The sequence below is a fragment of the Hemisphaericaspora subhashii genome, assembly GCF_019202705.1.
Source record: "Hemisphaericaspora subhashii strain CBS 10753 chromosome Unknown scaffold134, whole genome shotgun sequence".
In the NCBI taxonomy this organism is placed as follows: domain Eukaryota; kingdom Fungi; phylum Ascomycota; class Pichiomycetes; order Serinales; family Debaryomycetaceae; genus Hemisphaericaspora; species Hemisphaericaspora subhashii.
The window spans coordinates 24,583-36,832 of record NW_026057430.1 but is presented as its reverse complement, the minus strand read 5'-3'; the positions used below and the strand labels follow the sequence as shown (position 1 = coordinate 36,832).

Here is a 12,250-nt window from a genome sequence, read left to right as displayed (position 1 = left end):
GGTGTTCCCCAACACTAAGAGGCTCTCCTTACTCGTGGGTCTCCAAGGGGTTATTTGTGACCATTAGATTTGAAATTCTATGTCACCATCGGGCCAGTGGGTGCCCTACTGGCACTTAAGCGCTCGAGGGGACAATCACATGATGGTGACATATTTGCCCCTAGCACGTTGGCCCTATAGAGACGCCGTCCTAAGTGGCCAACATTTCTAACCGCTAGTGTTGTCACATTCTTTTCTTCTCGGTTCATGCGCTTGGGGATCAGGATTCCCAAGTCTAAGAACTAGTGAAGCACTTCAAGATGGCTTGATCTGCAATGAGGCCGCTGTCAAAGATTCTTCACTGGTGCTACACCTACAGTTTACTGGCTGTCGATGAGGGCTAGAGGAAACAAGCTTTGCCAGCTCCCTATTGTAAGTGATTTCTGATGGATAGAATATTTTAAGGAAAAAAATGGTTGCAACTTTTCAGTTATAACGGTATGGTATGTAAGTGGGAGGATACACGAGGTTGCTCTTTCTTTATTAGCTTCTTTTAGGATTTTATAAATTTTATAATTTTAAAGGACAACTTCTGTTCAGTAAACTTTCATGACTCCGGCTAGGATACTCGGATATGGCGACCCTACTCTTGGCAATTCAAGCGTTGTGTCTATTTGGAATGCACCTTTGTTTGAATTTGCAGGGCTTGTGGTCTTAATCATCGTCTTTGGTTCCTAGGCTAGGGTTGGGACTTAAAATCAACACCATTGAGATGTCTCTCTAATAGTGCTGGCTTATCTACTCCTATACTCCTCCCCTTCTCTCCTGCCCTTGTTGTAGATAAGCCCTGGTAGGTTGACTCAGAAGTGTTAGACCTCTAGGTAACACTGAGTCTGAACAAACGTAACGTTCGTGTGGTACAGGTGCTTTGTGTCGGCAGTCCATGAACGGCCAGCTCCATGGATAGGTATTGCCGTAATGTCTTGATTTACTCAAAATATAGCTGAGTGCAAGTCGTTATGAAAGACTAGCTCTATCGTTTAGCTACAGCTCCGGTGTCACCAGGGATACTAGTGCTGAACTCTCCATATTGAGGGTACCTGCTAACAGGTGCTGAATGCCACACATTAGCCAATGGATTAGGTCTCCTATGGCTGGTGTGGTCTGGGTGGAACATACTTGCGGGTCTCTAGCCTCCAGGTCCGTCATAGCCCGGTGCAGGACTACCTTCACTAAGACCAGATCCACAGCCTGACTCATATATTTATATTGATTAATGATCGTATTTCGATCTTGGTCATTCATGATCAAATTCCGACCATAGTATCTTGCATATCTCTCTCGTTTTTTTTTCTTTAAACGCTATCGATTAAATTATACACTGAAATTATAAACTAGAATATATAAACTGATACTGACCCGCTGATACAGATAGGGCATAACGTTCTGAAGAAATGGTAAAAACCTTTTATCAGTTAAGTTCATGACAGATGCAACGCAAGTAGTACGTGAGTCCAAGACCAGCAGAACTGGTTGTATACACACTAAAACCATTGGTACGAGGTGGCTGGGGGATGAAAAATGAGTTAGGATGGGGTTAAGTGGATAGCGCTAGGTGGAAATGAATTTTGATCATTCGGATTTTACCGGAACTAATGGGGTCTTCTGTCCGCATTTTTCCATGAAAGCGAACATATTTAGGAATAATGTCGTGACTATACTGACAATAACACAAAATCTAGTTTGTGAAACCGGAGTTATCATGGAAACGGGTCTAACACCGGCTAAATAAACACCCGGAAACGGAGCAAATGACGCCGATACCGGAGTAGGATGAAACTACATGCAGGAACTTTATGGACGGGTTTAAGGTATACTACAAACCCGATACGGCCGTAAGAAAAAAAGTTAAGGCTCGTAAAATTTAGTATGAGGAAATGAACTTTAATGAAATTTCGCACAGATCCGGCATATAAAAACAGCTATTTAAAAATTATTTTTTTGCACACTTCCTGCAAAAACTGATAAATTTTTTAAGTTTGGCTAGTGCAGGACTGCACGCCTGCATATGACCAGTTCGTTACACAAAATATGTTTGCGGAACTGCCCAATATGGTATAGACCGGTTGGGTTGTTCATTTTCGGCTATTGCCTATTTTGGTATATAGCCGGTAGGACAAAACCGAAATCGGATGGGACAAAACCGAATTCTGGAGAGCCGATGGGACAAAGCCGGAGTCTGCAACCAACAGGATAAGAATCAGGTCATATGTATTAAAGCATAAATACCACTAGGCCCGTTGACTTGTAAGATTCACAGAACTTTGTATTTTATATGCACTTACTTTTGGCGAAAGGTTTCAACCAACTGAAAGGACTACAAGCGTTCAGCCTAGGGCAGCGACACGCGATGTTGCTCTCAAACGACCTGATGCAAAAAAGCCAGATTGTTCACCAGATTGGATGGATTTTGTTAACAGAAAAATGTTTGTATGTAAGTGTGGATGTTTACTTTCTAACAAAAATAGCAAATATGGTGAACAATTAAAAGCTCACGGTTGAGTTTATGCCATTTCGAAGACTGGTCCTTATGTATACCCATCTTAGCCTCCTTCCTGATGATCTGCATATTTGATCGCTTTGGGATCCTTCTAGCAGTGTGGTTTTATAGGGGAGTTCTTTTCAACCTTAGGAGCGGTATCACGAGACTATAAGCTGGTCATTATAGCCATCGCGTACCATCGGCAGCCTACCAGAGCGTACTAGCGAAAAGGCTTTCAGGATGGGTGACTTGATACATAGTCCTTCGATATGGGAACCGCTTCCCTACCTCTTCTTGGGATCAAGCTTTAGGACCCGCTAAACTACATATGGGACCTCAGGGTACTCATCTACGCAACCTAGGATCCTCGCTGTTGTCTTCAGTCTCAGGGCCCTCGCTATGGTTCTAAGGGGTCTCCTAGTTTACCACAATGGACCATAATCAAAGTCCAGCACTGTGATGTAACGGTAACATCAAAAAATGGTGTTCTTAAGATTGTAGTTCAACTACGCCCACAGCATAGGGTGACAGTCGGCTCATTTGCTAACTAAGAATAGCGCTAAGAGCCCATAGGAACTAATGGGGGGAAAGCGACCTGCTACATGGGTGAACCAGTCTAGATATGTTAGTGTAGATTCAACCAGCCTCGCAGGCTAGTCAGCCTAGAGAAGCTAGCGAGAAGGTGAGCCCCTGGCCTCTAGGTTCTGCTGCTCCGAGTTTCTCTTTCAAATGAAAGAATTGGCCCTATGAATGAGACCGAGGGGTTTGGAGATACTCTAGTGGGACTTAGGTTGGATTCTCCATCAGTAATGTTGGACTATTGAATGCCTATAGTCCTGATGGTTAGACTTCTCATTAGCTTGATGTTGAAGTCTCCCGCTTTTCTCTGAGTCTATGAGTGAGTTCTTTCCTTGCGATTGTGTGACACCTTTCTTCTTCGGGCTGTGTGTGATCCCCTCCTTGAGGTTATGTGAGGGTGCTCGTGTCTGATATTGAGTGCCACCTTACCGCTAGCCCTAGACCTGAGTGAGGCTGAGACTTAGATGGCTATGGGAGGCAAGGACAGACTGAGTGGCCCGTCTCTTTCACGGTAGACTTTAGTACTATGAAACATAAGGACTTGAACCTACGTCTGCTCTGTGAAGGAGAGTAGATGTCCCTGTTGGTATATTTTTTCTGAGTACAATCCCGTTATCTGGGGAATGTACTAGTATTTAGATTAGAGTGGTCCCTCCGCAGTGGTCTGGGACCTATCTACTCCCTGATAGTCACTGATGCTATCTACTCTGGCCCTTTAGTTGGCATTTGAAATGGATTCGGTACTTTTCATCCTCTCCCTATCTAAGAAGTAGTGGGGTACTCCAGCACCTAATGTGTTTGACCACTCAGATTCCTTTGAAGAGCTCTCGGATACCTTCGTTGTCTCAAGAGGGGGTTCAACTTGGTGCTGGCCGTAGTGAGTACTATATCCCTCTATCAGCGTCGGAAGAGCGTCTAAAAAAATCCTAAACTAAGGTGCGAGTGTGGGCCCCCAGGTGGTGAAAGTTATCTCAGGCTTTCCTAGCTGTCTAGTATCCAAACGTTGAAAACCTTTGCTGTACAGCAGCATGAGATATGTCAGATGGACTCCCAGATGTCAGCATGACATAGAAACTCTCCACTACATTGCCTCGCACGTCTTTTTCTCGTACGGCTTGTGGCTGTTTGCTTCAATCGGAGTTGGCTGCATAAAGAGCTAGGTCAAAGGCGATGGTTGTACAAACTCTCGACGGCTCATGGCCCCCTGTGTTCTGAGATCCATAGACTACACAGAGGGTCCTAGGCTAACCTGAGGTAGTGGGAGACCCCTAGAATGGGTGTGGCCGAGGCGGGCTCGGAGGCATCCGTTGGGCGAGGCTGTGTAGGAGAGGTTTGCATCACACCGAGGGGGGGATTGGCTTAGACGACACCAATAATATGAGGAGAGTGCTTTAATTTAGGCTTGGGCCAGCTAGGCTTAAAGAAGAGCCCCTCGTCTAAAATAATGCTGGGACTATAGAGAGATGAGGGCGGGGGGCATAGGTGCGGGCTTGGGCCAAGCCAAAGTGGCCCTTAGCCTTAAGCCGACGTTGAGAAGTACCCCTAGCACATCAAGCTGTGAGCCTCGCAGTCAGCCGCTTACTTACTGGAGTTCCGGGGCTTAGAGGTACAACGCAAGTATGAGTGAACCTGAATAGTGTCTTCTTGTCAGTCTGGAGTTTCACAGAACCTTCATTGCGATATCCATTTTCAATTAAGCTGTACTTTCGTGATTGACGAACATCATAAGCATTTTTCTCGAATCTGCCAAAAATCCCTTACCTGTGTACGGGAGCCACATTCAAATTGGACAATATCAAAGCTAAATGCAAATTAGTTTGAACTTTCTTGTATTTCTTCGGTGTTGCACCTTCTCATTCGCTTTTACGACTAAACAAAGTAATCCTTCACTTCAATTGATACGAGGCAAACTAACTGCTACACAACCTGTTGAGTTCCTTGAGAACCGACTGACATCTAAAATGATCCCACTTTTAGAATTCTCAAACAATGCATGTTGTCAAAGTTACTTCGGATCTTACAAAAGCATTATACCCTGGTTAAGCGATACTTACAAACAGCACTATTTGCGTATACCATTCCTTTCATATAGAACAAGGTATTATAATACAGAGAGTGGTAAAGTAAAAGTAATATAGTACAGACAGTGCAACTCCTGGTCTTCTTGTAGATACTCAGATAACCTTATATGAATTTATGCAAAGCTCGCAAGGTAGAACCACTTAAGGTAATCGAACATCCTCATTCAACCCTTGCTAGAGAGGCGTATATACTGAATGGAGCTGGTCGGCAGACATATTGAAGTCATGCCTCAATCTCTTCAAATTGCTTTCATTGTACTGAATATACACAGTCTAAATTTTCTAGATTCACTTTTCAATATGGCATGATACTTGATATCCAGATCTAAAATAGATACGCATTGATTTGGTAATCATATGAGTTCCTGTGGAGGGCTAGTATTCCCTCTAGTTTGCCTATCCAAATTGCCAGCAAATAAAGAAGCCAAGTTAATTCTCTTAACTTTTCACAATCTGCAATTGACCAGTGTGGGGCTAAGTTGCAATGGCTTGTACGTCATGGAGTTCTCCGGACTAGCTCCATCTCCCAAGATAGGTTGTTTATGGTGTTCCAGCAGCACAATCATGCTGCGCTGGTGGATCATTAACTACCGTGACATGGTTATCATCTATAGGTTCGCTTGTAGACAAGTTCAAGGAGCATAGAAAGGGTCTGTTTGAAAGGTTCTACGACGTGTGTCCGTTGCTAGTCAGTTATGAACATATGCACAAGTGCGGAACTCTCTATCTTTATCCATCCGATACTTTCCAAGGAACAGGTCTCTAATGGACGCCATTTCCTCGATCATTCCGCTATCGCTATAAACAAGGATTCCTTGGTAAAGCTCCCAAAAATATTGCCTCGTTGGCACCCGGATGACAAATAAACCTTGTTTAGCTGCCATTATCAGTGAAAACTATTTATTGTTTGAAATAATTACATGACTAGCCCTAACAGTAGGAACAGTCTTTAGCTGATCTCGATTAACAAGGTGTACAACACTATTTGAACACGGAATTGATTTCTGGAGTATCTTTCAAGTAGTAATTGGTCCTACTCGTATACAATATCGGGGGGCGGGGGGGCTAACTGTCTTACAAAATAGCTCTAGTAGGGCATTCTTATTCATGATTCCAATACATATAAGCGAATTCCCTTTCCATTGAGAGTGCCGATTTAATCTTTATTTGAAAACGACTTATAATACATGAAAACTACATAAAAATAAATCCTAACTAGTACATCGTAGAAATATCATCTATTCAGCAGATTCCTCTTGATGCTGTTGATGGTGGTGTGATTGCTGACGGCGATTACTGTTATATCCTCTTTGGTGGCCACCATATCTATTTCTATTATCTCTATTGGCATATCCATCTCTATTGTATTGACCTGGGCCTCCACCTCCTCTTCTCTTTTGATTTCTGTTTCGTTGCTCCATATTTAAAACATTCTGTTCCTTAGCGTAGTCCATTATCTCTTCTGGGATTCTTAAGAACTTGATATGCATTCCTCTAATATATATTTCAGGGATCTTGGTGAACTCGTCACCATTGGCGCTTGTTTGGATCACATCCTTAAGAGTGAGATTCATCCAGGAATCGCAATTAACTAAATCACCATTGTAGGTTTCACCTGTTTTCAATTCAATTAGGACAGGTTTTGTTTTGGCTGCTGTTAATAGATATAAAGGGAGCTGCAATTCTTTGTTAGTATTACGTTCTTTGTGACTACCATTCTAGGGGGGAGCTTATTCAAAAAGTACTTACCATTCTTAAAGCAAAATGGCTGATGTAATAAATTGCTAATAATTACAATAAACCCCTGCTATAGTTTAAGTATTGGAAAAGTTTTTGTATCAGCGAAAGTGGTCGTGTAAAGATGGCTAATTTATGCCTACTTAGTGTATTTATATGAAGCAAGTTCTTAGGGGAATTCAATCTTCAAACAATCGGGATGAACTACATAAAGGAAGTGTCTAAACTAATTCACGGTGCTTGGACCTGGCCGACAATTATTTGATTCAGTAGGATTATGTCTCTTTTTTTAACAAGGAAGTTTTCCTACTGTTTTTATTTGAAATTTCACCAAAATATTTGCAAATCATCACCAGAGTAGATTCTCAAGCCGTTGGTTTTTGACAATCAACAGGGTGAGCTGTCAGTAATATAGTATGATTCTTTATAGAATATACAGCAGCCGTCATTGTATTATAAAAGGAGAGCCATCTAACCGGAAACTTTCTCATTTTAGTATTACTTTCTCATTTTAGAAACATACATAAGCCCAATAGTTGAAGTGAATGATAGTCAAGTTAGAAGTGCATTAGTTTTTAAATCTACAAGAGAAGTTCGATATATATCAAATTTTAAAAAAGTGAAAAACAAGTAAATTCTTATAAACTTCTAAGTCTCTAAAAAACTAAATAAAGACAAACTAACTAATTCCACCTATCCATTTATTGATGGTAGGTTTCTGGAGGACCAAAGAAGGAATATTGGACACCACCAAAATCAGCAACAACTTTTTGGAAAACCACACCTGGTTCCAAAGCCCATAATTTCAAGGTATGTTGACCAGCTTTAGTGATCTTGTGGGTGGTGTTATGAAGCCAAATAGTGTCAGAAGCAGCAGATTCCCAGTTATCAGGCATGTCAAGAGGGTTGGTTGGATCAAATACAAGTTGGACTTCTTGTGGTTTTTCATCATCAACAGCAATAGCGTATTTCAATGGACGATGAGGATTGGTGTTAAGCGATGGCGAAGTGTAGACAGTGATGTTGGTACCGTATTCTGGGGTGGAGAATGAGTAGAAGTCATATTCTAAATGAGATGCATCATCTTCAGCTGGTTGAGAATCACAAGTAACAGGGAATAAAGTAACACCGGATAAAGTTCTACCATATCTGTCAATAGTGACAAAGTAAGTACCATTAGCAGATTTGTTGCTTGAGAAATGTTCAGCTTCAATAGAGATCAATTCACCAGCTTCAACGAAACCATGGAAATCCTTAGGAGCTTCATTCTTTTGGATTGGTAAATGAACACTTGGATTACCAAAATAACCATAGGTACCATTGGAGTTAATATCCATGAATACGATATTCCAACCATCAGGAGCATTCTTCCAGTCAATTTCAACATCAAGTCTAATTGAGTTCCAGATACTGTCGTTTGTAGCAGAAATAAAGCCTTCAGATGGAATAACCTTGACAAAGTCGGAGTATACAGTAACGTTGAAAGTAACATCTTCATTACCTCTGTTGAAAATGTCAATGTAGGTACCAGCAGTGTAGGGATCTTGTTGAGGTAAAACTAAGGTGTTGTTTGAATAAGAAACAGCATTGTATAAGTCATCACCTGGAACAGCACCTCTTGATTGGTCAACAGAAACACCCAAAGATCCAGATAAAGCGTTGTCATCTTGTTGAAGAATAGAAACTGGTGGCATGACATCTCTCATTGGCTGTTGCCAGTAGAAATAACCCAAATGAGTTTGATCCATCATATGATTCCATTTACCATTAAGCATAGAATCCCATTGTAACTTCCAAGAATGATCATCACCGAATCTCTTTTGAACATAAGCAGCTAAGGAATTTGCTTGGTTTCTTCTTTGTTCAGCATACAAGTTGTTCTTACCAGCAGAAAGAAGGATGTCATGGAAAGTGTAACCAGCATAAACAGGGTGAAGAACTAATTGGAAAAAGGATGGTTGGACATTCTTAGGTAATTGGTTGTAAACAGCCCAAGCTCTATCGGACAAATCTGACCATTGTTGTAAGACGGTTTCAGCTTCTTTATAGTTGTACAAGTGATAGGTGGTTGTGTTCAAAGATTCGTACTTCTTTCTAGCAGCATAGAACCCGTAAAGATCAACAATATCAGCAATTTCAGTGGTGTTTTTGTAGTATTGACCAAATTCTCTAGCTGCCCATGCTTCTGTCCATTCGGTAACGGTGTTAATTGGTCCCCATTTTTCATAATGGTAACCTAATGAAATAAAGTACTCAATTGGAATTTCTAATGGTTTCAAGTCACCAACATTGACAAGCCAAATGGTGTCTGCTTCCCTTTCTTTAGCTAAATGCATTTGTTCCCAGGTTCTAGTCAAGGAAACGGTATTAATCCATTTGTAATCAACTGGATCACCAACGTAGTCAAAGTGGAAATAGACACCAGCACCACCTGTTCTATATGTTTCATTAGATAATGGCAATCTTCTAATGTTACCCCAGTTATCGTCAACCCATAATAAAGTGATGTCTTCTGGAACGGGCATACCTTGTTCGTAATATGATTGAACTTCTTTGTATAAGCACCAGACTTGTGGGACAGCATTAACGTCAGGAAAATGTTCGGATAATAATACTCTTTGATTAGCAATAACATCTTCTAATAAACTAGTTTCCTCACCTCCAGAAATTGGATTATCACCGAAACCTCTCATACCCACAGTCCAGACATTGTCAAATGGCTTGGATCTTACAATACCAGCTTCCCAGAATTTAAGGATATTATCCTTGTTAGTGGCGTAATCCCAGGAACCGTTTCCAAAAACGGTCCACTCGTTTGTAGCTCTCATCAATGGTTCAGTGTGAGAAGTGGACATAGTAATACCATAATAGTCAGCCCAATATTGATTTTCTGGATCATCTTCACCAAACATACTTGCCCACATAGCTGGCCATAAGAAGTTAGCTCTCATTCTAAGCAACAATTCAAAGACATGGATATAGAATTGATGAACAAACCAGGAATCGTAGTTACCTTCAGGGAAATATTCTTGAACCCAAGCAGCTAAAGCTGGTTGTTCATCGTTAAGGAAGATACCTCTATACTTGACACCAGGTTCCCCTTGAACCTTACGGCTCTTGTCAACATAAACTTGATCATGAGATTGTGGAACAACATCAGCAAACCAATACCATGGAGAAACACCAATTTGTTCTGAAATATCATAAAGACCAAAAATAGAACCTCTCTTGTCACTACCAGCAATAATCAAGGCACTCTTGATACATGGAGCAGGATTATCAATAACTTGCATGACATAGGATTCCCATTTGCCATCAATTTCTTTGGTGCTGATTTTCTTGTCGTCAACCAATGAATCAATAAAAGTATTGTTTCCCAAAGTACCAACAATAATAGCACTGTCAACATGTCCGTGGATGTTTTGACAAATGTTTTTAGTATAATTTGCGACAGGTAATTGATGTCCAGTAACTCTCTTAAAATCAGCACTCAAATCTTCCCCAGCACGGTTTACACCTGGCCAGTCATTTTGGTTAAGGAACAAAGTAGCAGAGTCACCCTTGGAGTGTAATTGTAATCTGTCTTTACCTCCATCGAAGAAAATGTTTTGTTTGCCTCCCAAAGCATTGACAGCTGTTGCTAAAGCAATCAACGTCGGAACATATGAAAACAACATGATGAAAGGGAGTTCGTTAATTTCTAGAAAATATATCAAAAGGCTTCAGTGTCCAAAACAGTTGTATTTATAATTATTCATAATTTGGATTCCCAAAGTGACCCTCATAATTGTCTGATAGTTACCAGAAGATAGTATGAACCATTGTTTCCGGAAGTAATTTGCGTAAAAAGAAGGCTCTTAGACCTTCTCGGTTTGATGATTTCGGTGTTATTAGTTTGAACATTTTACCGACGATGATACTAGTTGTTGCAGGATCCTCCTTGACCTTCTGTCCAAAAGTAAGGTACCACTAGAAAACAATAAAAAAGTGAATTAAGGCTAACAATAGTCTAATTGTTCGACGATTCTACCCCACGAAAAAATAACTGGGGCTCAACAATAGAAACTAAAATCAATTTAAGCAGAAATATAATTAATTACAGGAAGTTCTCGGGCCAAAACACGTAAATGTGTAAGGTCTTATCCGTGGCACGATGATGCAACAATACGTGGAATCAGGAATGTTTATGTAAACATCTATTGTTCGCCTTAACCTTTACCAATACAATACCATTCTTTCAGGAATTTCCATTGTTTAAAGAGGTAATTTCGAAACATGGTGAACGAACTAGGTGGGGGTAAAGAACCGTAGTCAATAACAGTTCCTGGGGTGTTTGTTAACAATTACAGTTTTTTAAACAGCCCTCGTAATGGAAGGTGCATTCTGATCCAGCCTGATTGTTGAGGTGGCTTAGTATAAAGCCTGGGTCGTGCATGTTTTTAACATGCACCAACTGATTGTTCCACTTGGGTCACAAAAACATAGTGTCCTTCTTTTTTGCTGCCGTGTTTATTCCAATATCTTGTAGTCGTTTGATAAGTTTTCTGGGAAAGCAGGTGGAATACCAATGAGAGGGGTTTTGGGTGGGGCTTGAGGATTGTGATATCAGTCATTTGAATGGGAAAATTCTCAAAGCAGCTAGGATGCTTGTGACAACAGAGTATTTAAGTAGGCTTTGACAGTGTTGGGTCGTATTCAGTAAGGAATTACGACAATAGCTTCTTGGACATTTGTTCTTGGGTATTGTATTTGGTTTTAGTTGGGGTTCTCATGTTCGGTCCGAAATAGTTTTCAAATGTGAGTCTTTCACAAATGGATCCCAGTTTGGATTTGTAATCAAAGAAAGATAACCTTCCCCATTGAATTCACCAACCGATTTCTAAGTGGTTCCTTTATGGTGGTCGTTTTTTCAGTATCTCTAAGTTGGTAAAAGCATGTTGCGAATTTATCAAAAAAGCCAAAATTTAATGGCTAATAATTTCTGCCACCTAATTATGGCTCAGAATTTCTGCCACCAATAAGGGCTGGTGTCATAAGTCTTTGCAAAGCTATATGTAGCTTTTAATATATACTTAAAACAAAAGGGTATCCAAATCTTTTCTGCCCTCGAGTGTCTTCTACAAATCAACTTATTTCTCGTACCAAATGTTAACTCATCAGTAGAGTCATCATGTAGGCTTGATAGACAATTGGAATATAAAGTAAACCAATAGTTTCCGAAAACTAACGGGATAGAAATGGAAGTATTCTTTTTGTTCTTGGATTAGATTATGAAATGCAACGGACAAGATTCTTCCCCCACAAAGAACATACAAGAAGTTGGTTGTCACAA

At 40.6% G+C, this 12,250-nt stretch overlaps 2 protein-coding genes across 2 annotated transcripts; both read right to left on the bottom strand. All coding sequences in view use genetic code 12, as the record gives it.

Moving 5' to 3' along the window:
* Window positions 1–6,419: 6,419 nt before the first annotated feature.
* On the bottom strand, window positions 6,420–6,933 carry J8A68_005363 (U6 snRNA complex subunit; the record flags this gene model as incomplete). The annotated part of the gene is made up of 2 exons (XM_049409421.1): window positions 6,420–6,857; window positions 6,931–6,933. The coding sequence occupies 2 exons, from the start codon at window positions 6,931–6,933 to the stop codon at window positions 6,420–6,422; spliced, it is 441 nt and encodes a 146-aa protein (XP_049261359.1).
* Window positions 6,934–7,619: 686 nt separating this feature from the next.
* Window positions 7,620–10,595, bottom strand: J8A68_005362 (uncharacterized protein; the record flags this gene model as incomplete). Its single annotated transcript, XM_049409420.1, has 1 exon — window positions 7,620–10,595. The coding sequence occupies one exon, from the start codon at window positions 10,593–10,595 to the stop codon at window positions 7,620–7,622; it is 2,976 nt and encodes a 991-aa protein (XP_049261358.1).
* Between the last annotated feature and the right edge of the window lie 1,655 nt (window positions 10,596–12,250).